The 19,556-nt window shown below is 48.8% G+C and overlaps 1 protein-coding gene and 1 long non-coding RNA gene across 3 annotated transcripts; both read left to right on the top strand.

Moving 5' to 3' along the window:
* The first annotated feature begins 261 nt into the window (after window positions 1–261).
* LOC120713764 (MYB-like transcription factor ODO1) lies at window positions 262–4,040 on the top strand. 2 transcript variants are annotated; one of them, XM_039999736.1, is made up of 3 exons: window positions 262–639; window positions 1,409–1,771; window positions 3,009–4,040. In XM_039999736.1, exons 2-3 carry the CDS (start codon window positions 1,509–1,511, stop codon window positions 3,529–3,531), a joined length of 786 nt encoding a protein of 261 aa, XP_039855670.1. In that variant the 5' UTR covers window positions 262–639; window positions 1,409–1,508; the 3' UTR covers window positions 3,532–4,040. The 2 variants fall into 2 exon arrangements, with proteins under 2 accessions (XP_039855670.1, XP_039855669.1); XM_039999735.1 differs by having other exon boundaries at window positions 262–1,771.
* LOC120713765 lies at window positions 1,778–2,907 on the top strand. Its single transcript, XR_005691266.1, has 2 exons — window positions 1,778–2,515; window positions 2,600–2,907. It is a non-coding gene; the product is annotated as an uncharacterized LOC120713765 (long non-coding RNA).
* Window positions 4,041–19,556: the final 15,516 nt, after the last annotated feature.

Below are 19,556 nucleotides of genomic sequence, written 5' to 3'. Positions count from 1 at the left end.
TGGACAAGTTTGGCGATTCATTGATGGATCGTGCCCTTCTTATATTAGCATGTAATCCCTGAATCGACATTACTATTCTGGTTACAGAGCCCTCGTGTTGACACGTCCTAAAACCCACAGATTTTTAAGCTGTCCTTTGCTGCCATTTCTGAGTAAAAGTAACCGGTAAGATGCCCCCCCCCCCCTCTTTCTTTTACTGAATAGGTTCTCAATAGATTGATGGATTAAGAAAGTCTAGTTCCTATCTGTTCTTTGCATCGAGTTGCAGAATAACTGTTTACATACACATTTTGCAAACATGAATGTGCACTGCACGTTTTTGCATTAAGGAGGAGAAAAGAACTGAGGTGCGAGGTGATGTATCAGTACCACTGCCGCATATGTAATCGATTAGTTACTGTTTTTCTTATCTGGTGTACTAACTTGATACATAACTAGAACTCTGCAGAGGCTAAGCTTACCCCGTCAGTCGATGCCGACCAGTCTTGGAGAGCTACAAGCCTAGGATGCTGACTGCCTGTATGTTCCAACTTACTCAACACATTTTAACATCATGGTGCTCAATATCATCATATTGGTTCAGAATCCAGACATCCATAAACATATGATAGGCGTGCAGCTTGCAGTGGACACATGCAGGTCAGGTTGTTTCTCATCCTCTCATCTGTTGTTGAAATATAGTTTCTTAAGATGGCAACAAGGTCAACACACATATAAAAGCTGCGATTCCACCAGGTGTGCTGCAGCTTCTATACTCAGGGGACGTCATACTTTTGGTTCCTGTGGCATCATTTACAATCAAATTGTCGTTTTAGAAAAGGATAGCTAACTAGGGAATTGAGCTAATCTATCTGCAAGCTGAGAATTATTCATTTCATTATGCTAATTAATTAAGATCATACCAAGTTACCTACCCCTTGTACCATATTTTTGTTTGAGTGAGCATTGTTGGTTTGAGATACTCATGCATGTACGTGCTGTGTACGATAGCTCCTAGAGTCCCGGTGCTGGCCGGCTGGGATACTCCAGGCTACGGCCTATATGTACTCATGTGTATCCGTAATCAATAAATGCTATTCTTTCCCCATCTACTATTCTACAAGCATGATCAACAACTCTAGTAGTTGTACCCCGTGATGCTGCAGTACCTTCGGTAACTTTTTTTAACAAAAACTTAAACACAGCACAGATTATTATGGGTCAGACTGGACTCTTGCTTCCAGATCACACTAAGTTAACCAAATCACCATCACTATCTCCATCAGCGAATAGAAAAGCATGAAAATTGAAAAGGACAAGACAATTTTTTTCAAGTGAAATTGCACGGAGCTATACATATATGCGGGCAGACATCCATTGCAGTTGCAACAGAGCTTTCATGACCCTTTTGTCTGATGCTTGTCTGCAGAGTTTGGTGGCTCGCAACATGTATAAAATGCAATAGAAGCTTAATGACAGCCTTGTTAACTCAGTACTTAATCTGGCGCCAGCTAATAGTAAGCTGATCGATGGGGAGGCAGCCCTGCTGTGACAAGCAGGGGGTGAAGAGGGGGCCGTGGACAGCAGAGGAGGACAAGAAGCTCATCAGTTTCATCCTGACACACGGCCGATGCTGCTGGCGAGCAGTGCCTAAACTGGCAGGGCTGCTGCGCTGCGGAAAGAGCTGCCGGTTGCGGTGGACTAACTACCTCCGCCCTGATCTCAAGCGTGGCCTCCTCAGCACTGCCGAGGAGCAGCTCGTCATTGATCTCCATGCCAAGCTCGGCAATAGGTATACTAGCTTGCATGGTATATATATAATACGAGTGCATGGATGCATACACAACATTTTGCATGTCCATCCATCTTCTTCATTGTGCTATGGTACGCATCTGTTCCCCCTGAATGGGTGAATTACCTTGGTTATGTTTAGAAGTGCACAGGAAACCACAGAACATATTGATCAACGAATACTTATATTCAGTTAAGACTTAGCGGACTTAAGAGCAGCTAGTGTGTACGTCGTAAGTGTCTATACAAAGCATAGAAGCACTACTTACTGTAAAATAATGGTGCAATTTTAAAGCCAGCTGAATTCATGAGCATCAAGTAATCGTAGCAAAGTCATATCTGTGTCTGTGTGGTATTGTTGTCAAAACCCCTAGTGTACCATGGGTATCCATTGAGACAAAGTTCTCTAGTGAGAAAGAAATTAAATAAGTCTTCCAATACCAGGATCAGTTAATCAGGTTTACCAAACAATATCTGCTATAATTTGAAAAAAGCAATTTTCATGGTTATTGAGCTTATTGCATCTTGCGTAGTATAACCCTATAGTTGGGAGAGAGAGTTTTGGTTTTCTTTTTCTTTTTCCATATTTCTGTTCTTCTCCCTAGTTTAACAGTAACCTTTTGGAGTCTTGGTTTCTTCAAGGCATTTGGTGGTCTTGTAAATGCCAAGTTATCTCAAAAAGCACTAAATGCAGGCCCTGTTTAGCATAACTCCGCTCCAATAAATGTTGGGTTTGTAGCTGGAGGTACGCGGAGAGCATTTAGATGAATCATTATTTTTTTTACAGTTTAGACAATTAGACTAAATATAAGTTTTTGTCCCTCTTCAGTTTATTCTACAAACTGCGGATCCAACCTGAATCACAGAGCTGGAGGACTGTGCCAAATAGGCCCGTAATTGCTATTTTTTCTTAGTTGTTGCACTTCGAATCGATAGTTAATGATACGCTGATCGGCTGATGTAGACTGCATACCTGAATGTGAGTTGAAGGGCGCTCCAAAATTGGAGAGCAATACTAATTGCACTGGCCAAGTCATTCTCAAGCTCTTCACGTGTAGTGCAAACTCCACATCTGAGCCATGAGGCACACATCTGTGAAAACGATGGAAAATTGCAAATTAATACGTTGCTTCGAAATCAGGAGTCTGCAAAATGAATGAAAAGGGCTGATCAGCTGGTCTTTTTCGAAAAATATTAGCAGCCTTTTCTTCACTCCTAATTGGCTTAAATCTGTGCAGATGGTCCAAGATTGCTGCCAAGTTACCTGGGAGAACAGACAACGAGATCAAGAACCACTGGAACACACACATTAAGAAGAAGCTCATCAAGATGGGCATCGACCCAGCCACGCACCAGCCTCTGGCCAACTGCAAGGCGTCTACTTCACAATCCACTGATACAGCTGAGTCGACAAAATCCAGTGACACCAGAGACGAGCAGGGCGTGAAGGAAGGTAGACGTAGGGACATGGCACTGCCCACTGACTCGTCGGAGCAGTCAAGCTGGCTTGAGTCAGGAAACAAAGCCAGTGGTCAGGACCATGAGCAGCTGGTGAATTGGCTGTCAGAGACGGACCTGCCCATGGATGAGCCGTGGCTGAATTTTACGAGCACCAACGATGATGCGCTTTGCACCGTGGAGGAGCCATTGCCTTGGGACGGAGCAACAGACTGGTTGCTTGACTACCAAGATTTTAGCATGTGCAGCTCGAACTTGATCGGCAATTCAACACTTCCCAGCTCAGATGGATCAAACTTCTGAAGCTGTGGGACCTTGAGCTCCCTGGAGCTTTCTCCTCGAAGTACAACAAGTGTTCCCTGCTCCTCACCTGCTGGAGGCTGTGGAAGCACCGCAATGCAGTGGTTTTTGAGCAACGGACCACACCGATTCACCAATTCTGGGAAGACTGGAGAGCGGATGCAAGGCTGTGGTGTGCCCGGTGGCCGCGGAAGGATAGAGACATTGCTGATTCCTGGTGTCGGCTTATAGTTTCCATGTAATAGTTCCCGCAGTTACATACCTGTGCCCTTCGTTTTCTCTCAGAACCCCCCTGTAACAGACGTTGGGCTTGCAAGAAGCCCTTAAATGAATCAGGTAGGGGTGACTCACCCCCGCCCCGCACCCACCCTCAAAAAAACTTCTGAAGCTCAGAGAAGACGGTGCGGTGTTGTGTTGGTAGAGCCCTAATGTTTCTCAGTATGAGAAGTTGTAGGAGTATCATTGTCTGAACGTGCAATACATCCAAATATCCAATCAGCAACTTGACTGTACATTTCGCGCAGGAGGTTGAGTAATGCGCAGCAGGTTTCTGATTTCTACCGAACAGCCTGGGATTTGTACATGAGACTAGCGAGTGTTTGATAAGGATTCTAAACAGAAGACTTCCTTTATAGTGCAACGCTACGACTACGCTTAGGGTAGACCGAGGTGACGGGACCTCCTCCCAGAAGCTTTCTTTCTTGAGAGACCATCGTGGGTCAGTTTGCTGCCCCCAAAAGCAAGCTAAGGCCGCTGAAACTGTATGCACTGAAAAGTTGGGGGGTTTGTTGAGTGATCCCAGTCACTTTGCTTGCTTGTTTGCACCAACTGCACCGACCACAGAGGTCCTTCTCCTCCTCCCTGAAGAATTCAGAGCCTGAAGCTCAATTGTTACTGCTGCTGGCGAGGTCATGGTAAATCATGGATATCCATATACGACACAACACAAGGGTCGCGCGCTAGCTGAGCTTGTTCCGATCCGAGCTAGCTGATGATGGCCCCTGTTTGTTTCCGCTTTTCTGGACTTCGCTTTTCTGAGAATCAGGATTCTGAGATAAGCCAGCTGTTTGGAGAATCAGCTGTCTGAATAAGCTAGGTGTTTGGCAATCCTGATTATTTTGAGCTGATTCTCTGAGCTGAGTGGTATAAAGTCTGAAATACCCTTGAGGCTGATGATATCTCATTTGTTTGCTAAATACGAGCAGAATTCAATAATTCTTATAATTTTTTACAATCTCGACTACATAATTATATTACTATTAGTGTCGCAGGATTTCTATGGTACCCGCAGCCGGGTGGCGGAACACACCCGCCTATTCCCAGAGAGGGAGTGCTCGGGAAGGTACTAGGCGATTGGGTGAAGCGCTCCGACCCCAAAGATCGAGGCTAAACCATGTATTAATTACCGAATAAAGTCTCCGGTACAATACATGTTACATCAAGTGGAGTCCAGAGTCATACAGAGCTTTATTCAACACGTACACGAGGGGTAAAGTGACAACACAACGCTACACAGAATAACCACAGGATAACAACTTGCATAACGATATGCAAGACTAGCTCTTCGTCCATCACGGCTCCACTCGATCACCTTGGGTGCAGACACGAACTACTCGCAATCTTCAGGCACAAAGTTAGGATCCTCTGAAAAAAAAATAATCAACAAGGGTTGAGTACAAAAGTACTCAGCAAGTCCCACCTCACCCTTACGAGGAGGGAGTTACATATTAATATGCCAAGGTCCATTAATCAACCAGAATAAATAACAAATGTAGTATTAAAGGTAACCCAACCAGTCATCCATCTCATAGGCTAGGTGGCTCAACTAGTTGAGATGTCCACACCGTAACCTGTCCAAACCGAGGACACGGACCATTCGAATGGATTGTACACTCTGCAGAGGTTGTACGCTTTACCCACACGCACTTCACCGTCCAAAGACGGCTCCGTCATAGCCGACACCCAGCCGTGGCTCAACCCCGACTAGTCGCCCACAAACCCCCGGGTCTGGACCAATCCAGGTCTCACCCCAATACATATCCACCTCGGACGACTAACAGGTTAGCCAGTGGGATTAGACTGAGGTTTGCCCATACAAACTCGTGTGGTCGTACTGAAAGTAGGTTAGGTGAGATGGCACCACAACACACGGTCCTTAAGGCTCATCAGGGCAGCCAACAACCATAACCAACCAACCCGAGATGTCACCACGACAGAGCTCGGTCGCAAGTCTACCACCACGGTAGCGCATGCACCAACACATTCCACACTGCACTGATCTCATTCCCATTCCGGTTTCATCAATTAACAAGGTCGGATAATATGCCAGTCTGACAGTAAATCAATATGCAACATGACTTCAATCAATGGTTTCTCTCATACCCTCAGTGTATCATCTCAGGCAATCCCTAAGTCTAGCAAGTTTTATATTTAACCTCACTTAGGTTCAATCATGGTCAACGTAGGGGATCGATGAGACTTGCCTTCGCTGTCGTACGCGTCGGTGGCGGCGGCTTCCTGGTCTCCTGGTTCCTCCGGACTCTCCTCCGGAATCGATTCTATTTCGAGAGAGAGTGCGCAAACAATCATACAAGCAAAGTAAACATACATTAATACATCTCACAAATATTGTTGTATTAAATAGAGTTTGTTGTTAGATGAATTTAGGGAAAAGAATCAGGTTAAACGGAGTTGAAATGACTGAGATATTGGTTTTATAAGATGGTTGGTCTGATAATTACGAAAATAAATAGCTAACAGGTGTTGATCTGGGTTGCGTTGCGTGGGCTGCTGGCTTAGCACCTTGTGGGCTGGTTCTGGAACTTAATAGGGTGTGATTAGGTAGAGAATAAAACTGATCAGTGGGCTTTGTCACTTGGGCTTGCGGTAGGATATTGTTTTAGCACTACAGTCCTTATCAGTAAAGGATCGAGGGAGAGGACAGACAGGAGCACTCTGCCTCTCACACCTCCGCTCGCCATGGGAGTTGCTGGGAGCTCAAAATCAACACAGGAGAGAGGAAGAGGGCGACTGGGAAGTGAGGGAAAAAGGATCCTTGGGTCAACATAGTCTGTCTCGGCCGGTGATTTGGGTGGAGACCAAGGCAGGCGGCAGCTGCGGCTTGTGCCATGGCCATGACTGCGGGAGCTCGGGAGCTTGGTGGAGGGAGGGGGAAGTCAGGGGCGTGGTATCCGGAGGTAGCTGGAGGTCTTGGTTCACTCACCTGCTGGTCGAATCGACAGGCGCGGCCTTCGTCGTGGAGATTGACGGTGGTTCGTGAGTCGGCAGGAGGAGGAAGATGAGCTTGGCTCAGGGCTGTGGCGCACGGCAACGAGCGCGGGCAGTGCGAGGCGTCACGGAGGGGCGCTGGTTCGATTTAAAGGCAGGGAAAGGCGGTTCGCGCGGGGAAAAAAAATCTGGGCCGGTGCTGTGCGCGACGACTCAGCACAGTGCAGCCGCGATATGACGGAGCAGCACAACGGTAGGCAGGCTTGGTAGCTTCTTTACGTAAGCTGATAGCATGGACGTTACAGCAGCGCAGCTCTCGGGGACAAGGCAGTTCACTGGCCGAGGCAGGGGATAGGTTGGGCAGCTTCTTCACGCAAGCAAAACAGGGATGCTACAAATAGAGTTTTTATCAGCTCCCGGGAAGGAACAGCGACGAGCTGCGGATGGTGCGAGGCATCACGGTGCAGCACCCGGCTCAAATTATAGGCGGCCAAAAGCGGTTCGTGGCAAAAAAAAATCTCGGCCGGGATCTATGCGCGGTGACAACGGCACAGCTATGTCGTGCTTGTGTCTTGCTTGTACGTGTGTGTATGCCTATGTGCTGGTAGGTTAGAGGGAAGGGAGATCAGGAGAGGTGGAGGCGATTGGTTGCTTGGAAGATTATGCGAAAAAATAATTAGGAGGTGATTAAGAAAGAGATGGAGTTTAGATGACTAAGGACTTGAGCTCGAGAGATTAGTTTTGCAATAGTTTTTAAATTCGAGTGGTTTTTGGTTAGTGAATTTTAGGGATGTTACAAACCTACCCCACTTAGGTTGAATCTCGTCCTCGAGATTCAGCTTCACTACTAAAGAGACTGGGAAACTCGGCTCGGAGCGCGTCTTCTCTCTCCCAAGTCGCCTCTGCTTCTGAATGCCTGCTCCACTGAACTCGGCAAATCCTGACTTCTGAGTTGCGGGTTCTTCGCGTCACAGTGTCCAGAATTTTTACTGGTACCTCTTGATATTTGAGATCATCCTGCAGGTCGATTGTCTCTGGAGCCACTCGTTCTTCTGGTACTCGCAGACACTTTCTGAGTTGGGACACATGGAATACATCGTGCACATCTGACATCTCTGCTGGCAACTGAAGCTTATAGGCTCCCGCTCCCACTTTCTTGATAATTGGGAAAGGTCCAATGTAACATGGGGCCAACTTTCCACGCACTTGGAATCTGTGTGTGCCGCGAATTGGGGAAACTTTAAGGTACACATGGTCTCCAACTTCGAAGCTGAGAGCACGTCTTCTTTTATCGGCATAACTTTTCTGGCGGGATTGAGCTGCCTTTAGATTCTCTTTGATTTCTGCTATCTTGTCTTCTGCTTCTTTAATAAAATCTGGACCCTCAATAATGCGGTCACCGACTTCGGTCCACATGAGAGGTGTGCGACACTTCCTCCCGTAGAGGGCTTCAAACGGCGACATTTTTAAGCTTGACTGATAGCTGTTGTTGTAAGAGAACTCTGCATATGGCAAACTGTCTTCCCAATTTTTACCATAAGTAAGAACACATGCTCTTAGCATGTCTTCAAGGATCTGATTAACTCTTTCGGTCTGGCCATCAGTCTGAGGATGATAGGCTGAACTGAAGTCCAACTTTGTACCAAGTGCTTCATGTAACCTGCTCCAGAATCTCGAAGTGAACTGGGTGCCTCTATCTGTCACAATCCTCTTAGGTACTCCATGCAACTTCACAATACGCTCAATATATAATTTGGCTAATCTATCACCTCCATAAGTGGTACGCACTGGGATGAAGTGTGCCACTTTAGTGAGTCGATCAACAATCACCCAAACTGAGTCATGACCGCTCTGGGTCCTTGGTAGACCGGTGATAAAATCCATACTAACTTCATCCCACTTCCATACTGGGATCGGCAACGGCTGGAGTAATCCACTGGGCTTCTGATGCTCCGCCTTAACTCTTTTGCACACATCACAATGAGCGACGAATCGAGCGATATCCCCCTTCATACCATTCCACCAATACTTCTCCTTAAGGTCCAGGTACATTTTCGTAGTGCCGGGGTGAATGGAATAGGCTGAGTTATGGGCTTCATCCAAGATGGTCCTGCGGAAATGACCTTGTTTAGGCACACATAATCTCTTTTTGAACCACAAGACTCCATCTTTATCTACTCTGAAATATGGGGCTTTGCCTTCACTGTTGCAACCTTTAATCCATACCAATCTTTTATCTTCCATCTGAGCTTCCTTTATCTGGTCATCCAGAACAGGATGGACACTAAGGTTATAGTTGCAAGAGCGGCGTACAACCCTTAGGTTCAACTTCCTCATTTCTTCACTCAGCTCTGGGGCTTGTGTGACTAAATGATGGCAATATGCTTTACGACTGAGCGCATCAGCCACCACATTAGCCTTTCCAGGGTGGTAATGAATTTCCAAATCATAGTCCTTGATCAACTCCAACCATCTTCTCTGTCTAAGGTTGAGGTCTGACTGGGTGAAAATGTACTTCAGGCTCTTGTGATCCGTGTAGATTTCACACTTATTCCCAATCAGATAATGTCTCCAAATCTTGAGGGCATGCACCACTGCAGCTAACTCCAAGTCATGGGTGGGGTAGTTCTGCTCATGTGCTCTCAACTGTCTTGAGGCATAAGCTACAACTCTTCCTTCTTGCATAAGCACACAACCCAATCCTTGTCTGGATGCGTCGCAATAAATGACAAAGCTCTTCTGGTTATCTGGCAAGACTAGCACTGGGGTAGAAGTTAGTCGCCTCTTCAACTCTTGAAAGCTTCTCTCGCAAGCTTCAGACCAAACAAACTTCGTGTCCTTCCGGAGTAACTTGGTCATAGGCCGGGCTATCTTAGAGAAATCTTCGATGAATCTCCGGTAATAGCCGGCTAGTCCCAAGAAACTCCTGATCTCCGAGGCTGAGGTTGGTTGCTTCCATTCTGATACTGCCTTGACCTTCTCTGGGTCCACTTCAACACCTTCAGCTGTTAAGACATGACCCAGAAAGCTGACTCTCTGCAGCCAGAATTCACACTTGCTAAACTTGGCATACAACTGGTGTTTTCTGAGCTTTCCCAGCACAATTCTGAGATGTTGTCCATGCTCCTCAGCACTCTTAGAGTAGACCAGTATGTCATCTATGAATACCACGACAAACCGATCTAACTCTTCCATAAACACCTTATTCATGAGGGTCATGAAAAAGGCAGGGGCATTAGTCAGACCAAAAGGCATCACTGTGAACTCATACTGGCCATAACGGGTCCTGAAGGCTGTCTTGGAGATGTCCTCTTGTCGCACTCTGAGCTGATGATAACCTGACCTTAGGTCTATCTTGGAGAAGAACTTAGCTCCCTTAAGTTGATCAAACAGGTCATCAATTCGAGGCAGAGGGTACTTGTTCTTGATGGTGACTGTATTCAGATCACGGTAGTCCACACAAAGTCTCATGCTTCCATCTTTCTTCTTCACAAAGAGCACTGGGGCTCCCCACGGAGAAGCAGCGGGTCTAATAAATCCCTTTTGTTGAAGCTCTTCAAGCTGCTTCTTTAACTCGGCAAGCTCTGGGGCTACTAACCGATAGGCATTCTTTGCTATAGGCTTGGTTCCAGGGACTAAGTCAATAGTGAACTCTACATCTCTTTCTGGAGGCATACCGGGTAATTCATCTGGGAACACATCTGCGAACTCCTGAACTACTGGCACCTCTTCTGGGGATTCTGCTTGGATGTGGTTCACCATGGAGTCTGACAGGCTAGGCTGGATTTGGCATGTGACTGTTAACCCTTGGCGGTTGGTGACTGTCACTGCTCTCTCAGCACAGGCTATGTTTCCGCGGTGCTTTGTGAGCCAGTCCATACCGAGTATGACATCTATCCCTTTGGAAGTAAGGACTACTAGGTCGGCAAGGAATACTACCCCACTTAGGTTTATAGGGATATCTAAGACCCTAAGTGGCAAGGTATATGACCTCCAGGGGAACGGGTTATTAGTGGCCTCCTAAGGGCTATAGTAGGTATATCATGCTTTTCCACAAAGTGGGAGGATATAAAGGAATGCGATGCTCCAGAATCAAAAAGCACTGAGGCTAGAGCTGATTGGACCAGAAACTCACCGAGAATCACTCCTGGTGCATCCTCTGCTTCTTCAGCATTCACATGATTCACCTTTGCCTTGGCGAAGGACTGTTGCTGGCTCTTAGCTGGTGTTGCATGGTTGGCTCCAGTCGGCTGCTTTGGTCCTTGAACCGAGTTGGAGAAAACAGAAGGGGCGGGCTGATTAAGATACGGACAGTTGGCCTTGTAGTGTCCGGCTTCGCGGCAGTAGAAACATGTCTTCACATTGGTCACTTGACTTCGACCAGACAGTTGGGTGCGGAGGGTATTCTGGGTCTTTATAACAGGAGCTGATTGGGCTGGCTTCTGGAAAGATCCGGGGTGCGCTTTGAATGAAAAGGCACCCTGGCTTCTCGGCCCTGAGTGAGCCGGATACTGAGTCCTCTGAAACTTCTCCAACTGCTGGGGTTTCTTGCTTTCAAACCGACGTTTGCGCTCACTGAGTTCCGCCTTCCTGTTTCTCTCAGTGGTGATAGCCTTGTTGACCAAAGCATTAAAATCACTATGGGTGGTGACTTCAACCAAGGTCCTGATTTCAGGGTTAAGCCCACCAAGAAAAGCTTCTTGCTTCTTCTCGTCATCATTGATATCTTCTGGTGCATAACGGGACAGCTCTGTGAACTTATGAAGATACTCTGTCACAGTCATACCACCTTGACGAAGCTTTCTGAACTCATCCCTCTTGAGCTTCATAACACTGCTGGGAATGTGATGTTCTCTGAAGATCTTGACAAAGTCAGCCCATACCATCTCATTGGCGTTTTCATTTATTTCTCGGTAACTTTGCCACCAAGCAAGGGCTGGTCCCTTTAACTGCTGTACTGCGAGCAAAACCTTGTCTCTATCATCTGCATGGACCACTTCAAACTTCATTTCAATTTCTCACAGCCAATCATCTGCCTCGATCGGGTTATCAGATCCTCCAAACTTAGGTGGCTGCAAGCGGTTGAAATCTGCAATTCTGCTGCCATTGCCATTATGTTGTATTGCAGGTCTATTATTGCCAAGATTGCCTTGAGCTTGAGTTGTGAGAGTGGTCACAAGAAGTTGAAGGAGTTGGTTCTGCTGCTGCAGTATGGCTGCCAAGTCAATGGGTGCTGGGGCACGGGGAGGTAGCGGCGGTAGTTGTCCATTTTCTGGTGCTTCTGGGGCTACATTCAGAGGGGCTTGGTTTCTCGGGTTGACCTCGTCACCGTCTTCCTGAGCATGGATTCCCTGGACTCGGCTCAAGCGACGAGACATCTACGGTCAAGGAGGGCAAGATTAGGTGACTCCCCTAGTATAATGCTGGGGTATATTTGTATATATAAAATATTTTGTACCGCACAATGCACACAAACAAATCATTCAAGCACCACACAAGCATTTATTCAAACAAGCAGGGATACATGACACGATGGATTACAATAATGCGGCTCGACTTTTAAGAGTCGGCCGGAACAACTTGACTACTGGTCCCTACGACACGGTCTTCGGGGTCACTGTTTCCGGGATCTCGGGGAGATGCGGGAGGCGTGGGCGGCACTGATTCACCAATCCTCCTGCGCGGTTGGGACAAGGGATACAGCGGAATTCCCTCTAGTATTGGTGGCTCCGCGGCAGTCCTGGGATGGCGTTCCTTGCGCTTGGCACGGTCCACTAAATAGACACCCCTAAGGAGCTGACTGTGGTGGTCTGCTTGCTCCCTAAGGTTCTCTTCGGCTCTAGTAAGGCGGCTTTCAGCTTCAGCTGCTCGGGCTTCTGCCTGGGCTAAGGCCAGCTTGGTCTTACGCCAACGGGACTCCGCACTCTCAGCACGTTGGATGAGATCTTTCACGCGCTGGTGCAGTTGGTCGCACAAATCGTCAAGGCTAAGCAAATAAGCAGACATAGCGACAACTGAGGGGTCCTTCTCGGTTCCTGCGGTGCTTTCCAAGTTGCGGATCCTCGCCGCCCAAGCAGGACGGTTACGATCCAGCGGGGGAAAATACTTCATGGGGGTGGAACCCAAGTGCCATTCAAACATCTGGCACAGGTACCGCAGCGCCTTACGAGCTGCAAGCTGAATGGTGTCAGTCATACGGGCTCCAGTGACGGTGACGCTCCAGGGTTGCATCTCCAAGTACTTATCATTGGCGCCAATATGGATGGTGACCTCACAGCTTTCGGTGCCATGCTCCATGAACTCGCGACCCACGTACTCCGGACGTTCCGGAATACCAAGCCGCACAGTGGCAGCATAAAGCACCTTGGGGAATCCATCTTCGTTGATGCAGTAGGTGGTGGTCCAGTCATCAGCCATCTGATTTACAAGGGTAGGGTTAGCATAACAACGATAAAGTTTAAGGAGTAACAGGGTTTCAAGGATTGACCATCCTAGGGCTCCTACGGTCATCATTCACTACCGGTTCGCGTCCTACAGCCAAGCATGGCTCTGATACCACCTGAAGCGCCCCGACCCCAAAGATCGAGGCTAAACCATGTATTAATTACCGAATAAAGTCTCCGGTACAATACATGTTACATCAAGTGGAGTCCAGAGTCATACAGAGCTTTATTCAACATGTACACGAGGGGTAAAGTGACAACACAGCGCTACACAGAATAACCACAGGATAACAACTAGCATAACGATATGCAAGACTAGCTCTTCGTCCATCACGGCTTCACTCGATCACCTTAGGTGCAGACACGAACTACTCGCAATCTTCAGGCACAAAGTCAGGATCCTCTAAAAAAAAAAATCAACAAGGGTTGAGTACAAAAGTACTCAGCAAGTCCCACCTCACCCTTACGAGGAGGGAGTTACAGATTAATATGCCAAGGTCCATTAATCAACCAGAATAAATAACAAATGTAGTATTAAAGGTAACCCAACCAGTCATCCATCTCATAGGCTAGGTGGCTCAACTAGTTGAGATGTCCACACCGTAACCTGTCCAAACCGAGGACACGGACCATTCGAATGGATTGTACACTCTGCAGAGGTTGTACGCTTTACCCACACGCACTTCACCGTCCAAAGACGGCTCCGTCATAGCCGACACCCAGCCGTGGCTCAACCCCGACTAGTCGCCCACAAACCCCCGGGTCTGGACCAATCCAGGTCTCACCCCAATACATATCCACCTCGGACGACTAACAGGTTAGCCAGTGGGATTAGACTGAGGTTTGCCCATACAAACTCGTGTGGTCGTACTGAAAGTAGGTTAGGTGAGATGGCACCACAACACACGGTCCTTAAGGCTCATCAGGGCAGCCAACAACCATAACCAACCAACCCGAGATGTCACCACGACAGAGCTCGGTCGCAAGTCTACCACCACGGTAGCGCATGCACCAACACATTCCACACTGCCCTGATCTCATTCCCATTCCGGTTTCATCAATTAACAAGGTCGGATAATATGCCAGTCCGACAGTAAATCAATATGCAACATGACTTCAATCAATGGTTTCTCTCATACCCTCAGTGTATCATCTCAGGCAATCCCTAAGTCTAGCAAGTTTTATATTTAACCTCACTTAGGTTCAATCATGGTCAACGTAGGGGATCGATGAGACTTGCATTCGCTGTCGTACGCGTCGGTGGCGGCGGCTTCCTGGTCTCCTGGTTTCTCCGGACTCTCCTCCGGAATCGATTCTATTTCGAAAGAGAGTGCGCAAACAATCATACAAGCAAAGTAAACATATATTAATACATCTCACAAATATTGTTGTATTAAATAGAGTTTGTTTTTAGATGAATTTAGGGAAAAGAATCAAGTTAAACGGAGTTGAAATGGCTGAGATATTGGCTTTATAAGATGGTTGGTCTGATAATTACGAAAATAAATAGCTAACAGGTGTTGATCTGGGTTGCGTTGCGTGGGCTGCTGGCTTAGCACCTTGTGGGCTGGTTCTGGAACTTAATAGGGCGTGATTAGGTGGAGAATAAAACTGATCAGTGGGCTTTGTCACTTGGGCTTGCGGTAGGATATTGTTTTAGCACGACAGTCCTTATCAGTAAAGGATCGAGGGAGAGGACAGACAGGAGCACTCTGCCTCTCACACCTCCGCTCGCCATGGGAGTTGCTGGGAGCTCAAAATCAACACAGGAGAGAGGAAGAGGGCGACTGGGAAGTGAGGGAAAAAGGATCCTTGGGTCAACATAGTCTGTCTGGGCCGGTGATTTGGGTGGAGACCAAGGCAGGCGGCAGCTGCGGCTTGTGCCATGGCCATGACTGCGGGAGCTCGGGGCGAGCTTGGTGGAGGGAGGGGGAAGTCAGGGGCGTGGTATCCGGAGGTAGCTGGAGGTCTTGGTTCACTCACCTGCTGGTCGAATTGACAGGCGCGGCCTTCGTCGTGGAGATTGACGGTGGTTCGTGAGTCGGCAGGAGGAGGAAGATGAGCTTGGCTCAGGGCTGTGGCGCACGGCAACGAGCGCGGGCAGTGCGAGGCGTCACGGAGGGGCGCTGGTTCGATTTAAAGGCAGGGAAAGACGGTTCGCGCGGAAAAAAAAAACCTGGGCCGGTGCTGTGCGCGACGACTCAGCACAGTGCAGCCGCGATATGACGGAGCAGCACAGCGGTAGGCAGGCTTGGTAGCTTCTTTACGCAAGCTGATAGCATGGACGTTACAGCAGCGCAGCTCTCGGGGACAAGGCAGTTCACTGGCCGAGGCAGGGGACAGGTTGGGCAGCTTCTTCACGCAAGCAAAACAGGGATGCTACAAACAGAGTTTTTATCAGCTCCCGGGAAGGAACAGCGACGAGCTGCGGATGGTGCGAGGCATCACGGTGCAGCACCCGGCTCAAATTATAGGCGGCCAAAAGCGGTTTGTGGCAAAAAAAAATCTCGGCCGGGATCTGTGCGCGGTGACAACGGCACAGCTACGTCGTGCTTGTGTCTTGCTTGTACGTGTGTGTATGCCTATGTGCTGGTAGGTTTGAGGGAAGGGAGATCAGGAGAGGTGGAGGCGATTGGTTGCTTGGAAGATTATGCGAAAAAATAATTAGGAGGTGATTAGGAAAGAGATGGAGTTTAGATGACTAAGGACTTGAGCTCGAGAGATTAGTTTTGCAATAGTTTTTAAATTCGAGTGGTTTTTGGTTAGTGAATTTTAGGGATGTTACATTGGGCTGATCTAGCTCTGAGATAAGCACACAAGAACACACGATCTAGAGTGGTTCGGGCCACCGGAGCGTAATACCCTACATCCACTGGGAGAAGTTTTAATCTCTGTTGTGTATGAATCTATCCTCTGCCGGGCCTTGGCTCTCACCCAGCCTGGGTTTTCCTTCTAGCGGGCGCCCCCTTTTATAGACCAAGGGGGCGGATACATAGGACGTTGGGGCCCCGACAAGTGGGCCCAACGTGACTGCGCAGCATACTGCGCAGAGTATTTAAATGGCTGCAGTGGTTATGAATCTTTCCTCCGATACGCTCCCACGCCCTGCTAGCGCTATGATGAAAGGTGGTCTTCTCTTGTCCCGTCAGCAAGGTGTCCGTTGGGGGAGCGTAGCTTGCGGCGTGGCCTGTGGAGGCTATTATGTAGGCGTCATAATGGGTGAAGCCGAGCCGTCGTATCCATCTGTTATGGCAGACTGGCAGGCGCGGCGTGGGCGGCGCCAGCAGCTCCACTATCTTGGTAATACGCGATCAATAGTATCCCCTGGTCAAAGTATCGCCTCGGCTTCTGCTACACTAATGCGGACGTCCTCCTGTCATAATGAATGCAGCGGTAGGTGAGCCTTAATAAGGAGACCAAGCGGCCTTATATACGTGTCTGGGCCTGTTGACACGTGGTGGCCCCGGACCACCCCGAGGCGGGGTGACGATTCCTTTCCTTGGAGAGGGGTCCGGTTACTATACAGGGGGTCCCGGACCCCATGGGGGTCCGGGATTCCCTGGGGATCCGGACCTCTTCGGAAGGTCCGGAGCTTCCGGCCGTTCGGGCTAACCGCCAGCTTTTCCCGTGGCACGTGGTGGTCCCGGACCTTTCCCAACCAGGGGACGGGTCCTGGGACCGTTGTTGGGTGAGCAGGGCTCCGGACCGCATGGATCCGGCTGTTGGTTGTAGTTAAGGATAACTACAAGACTCTTGCCTAGACGCAGCAAGAGGGGGTACCCCAGTCCTGAGGTACCGACAATTAGGCTGATGAAATATCCTAAGACTGATGATATCTCATTTTTAACTAAATACCAATACAAGTCAATAATTCTTATATTTAGTCAATTCTAGACAGGGTATTAGTTCCTTTTTTTCACGGGCCTAAACGCAAGAGCTTGGCCATGGCTGTCGGCGGCACTGGCCGGCCGGCCAGCCGCCCGACATTCCAGGCCGTGGGAGACCGTGACTGTGGGGGAAAGAGAGAGGGAGCGGGAGGGACTCATTCGAGGTCTCCTCGGCGGCGGAGGATGACGAGGTCGGCCGGAATAGGAGCCGGCGGCGGCTCCGGCAGCTCTGGCTTCCTCCGGTGGCTCGGCTCCACACGCAGGAGGCGGAGCGCCTCCCCTAGGGCGGCGGCGCTGTACAGGTCTGGCGGTGGCGGCGCTAGGAGGGGGGCGGCGGTACAGGAGAATGGCGAGATTCGAGGGTCTCGGGCGGCACCGGCGTATCGTGGGGGCCGGGGTGGGGAGAGAAAATCCGCTCGATTATTGCCTGCGCGAGTTCGGAGACGCGGTGGAAAGAAGCGGCATTCACGTTGTACCGCCGATTCCTGAGAAAGCCGCGGCCCATACAATCCAAAAATAAGCGAGCCGTTTGTGTGGGCTTCTCGCTTATTTTGGCCGAGAATCCACTTATAATCGGAAACAAACATGCCCGATAGATGGAGGATTTGCGTGGTTTCCATCCTGATCGCCGCCCGCCGGCGAATGTGCAGCCAGCGTTCTCCTACCAAGTCTAAAGTCTTTTTTGTTGGAATTGATCTCCACCAGTTGGCCCAACGGACAACTGGTCCCTTGGCCTCGAGCCCTGATCGGGGGCCAGCCCAAGACGAGGCTGGTGGGCCCCCGTCGCGCAGCCTATAAAGAGGAGGTGGGGATTGACGGCTCAAGACACGAGGTTCGCCGCCGCCACTGTTTCCCACCTCAAAACCCTAACCCGATCAGAGAGGGTGGGCTGCAACGGCGGGAAGCGCCACCGCGCCATCACCGACGCCCCTGACCCGCGACGCTCGTCCACCGGCGTCGCTGCTATCGTCCTCGACACCGCCACCACGTCGTCTCTGCGCGTCGCTTCCCTAGCGCAGATCCTCACCGACGAACCCGCGGTGGCTCCTGGAGAAAGAAAGTAACCTTCCAGTCTACACCTAGTCGATCCTAATCCTATCATTTTTATTTGAAATGATCCGAAGTCTTGTACCCCGCACCTGCAGAAAGCTTAGCAACAACTCGTGTGCATCCAGACAGACCCCATCATAGAGTAGATCATCTAGTGCACTGTACGCGCTGCAGGAAACGAATGCTATGCTCGGCTGCCATTTCCAGCAGTGCCGCGCTCTGGAGTCTGGAGCTGGGCTGGCCTGGTTTGTTGGCCCAACAACACACCAGCCAGCCAGCCTCTGACGATTGGGCCGGCCTCTCCATTCTCTTCTCATACTGCGCTTTTTTCTTTTTTATATTAAAAAAAATCAAAATTTCAAAAATATGTGGCGTTTCAGGAAATTGCGAAAATGGGCCCCTGTCGCCCATGGTGGGCGACCCTGTCGCCCAGGCAGGGGCGACAGGCCCTTTTGGTAATTTTTTTTACAAACAGGTCCTTGGGCAGCGCAGCGCGGGGACTCGGCGGCAGGGGGGCCGGTCGCCCCGTAACGGGCGACAGGGGGGCATGTCGCCCTCCCCTCGGGCGACAGAGTCCCTCATTCCCTCCTCATTTGAGCCCAAAATTTCCACCAAAAATCCAGAAAAAAAGAGAGGGGTGAGGAGAAGGGAAGCGGCGAAACCCTGCCGAATTGCGCACTTGTGATCTGCAGGTAATTATATTTAACTTATGTATTTTTCCATTGCTATTGTAGAGTAATTAAATTTAATTAGTACTATAGTAGAACTATTTAAGTGTGAGTTTAAGGATATCTTACTTACGTAGTAGTAAATTAGTTTAGGAAATTAAGATTACGTGTTTATTATTACAACTGCAGTACTATTAGAGACGTGTTTATAAATTAGTTATGATTTAGACTAGAATTTCGGATATGCAGTATAGAATTTGAGTGTTATCACGTAGTTATGAATACTTATATGTTGTAGTTAAAATACGTACTTAGTTTGTACGGATGATTGAATAATGTAGTGAAGTAAAGAGTATGACTCGATAAGTATTTGGTGATGTACAGGTATGTCGAGTAAGATGCAGTTTCAAGTGTTTTTTGGTAACTATAATATTTTGTATGGACCAAATGGAGTAAACCTTTCTGTCTTTAAGTGCACATCTAGCGCCGTAGATAAACCTCTAGAGAGGACTTTTGGTTCTATATATAAGTGGCTGCAGCGTGGGTTCCGTGTTGATCCGGAGACACATGTGATGACCGTCCATGCTCTTGTGAATTGGGAGGTAGAAGGTGATTTATGAGAATTGATGATGATACACAACACTGATGACTGACAGAAGTACATGCAAGCAGCTATAGAGCATGGGTGGCCTCTGGCAATTCTTGTTCAAACTCGGGAGAAGATACGAAATGAAATCCAACATGGTGCATAT

The sequence above is a fragment of the Panicum virgatum genome, chromosome 6K, assembly GCF_016808335.1.
Source record: "Panicum virgatum strain AP13 chromosome 6K, P.virgatum_v5, whole genome shotgun sequence".
Classification (NCBI taxonomy): Eukaryota; Viridiplantae; Streptophyta; class Magnoliopsida; order Poales; family Poaceae; genus Panicum; species Panicum virgatum.
This window is presented reverse-complemented; position numbering and strand designations above follow the sequence as displayed.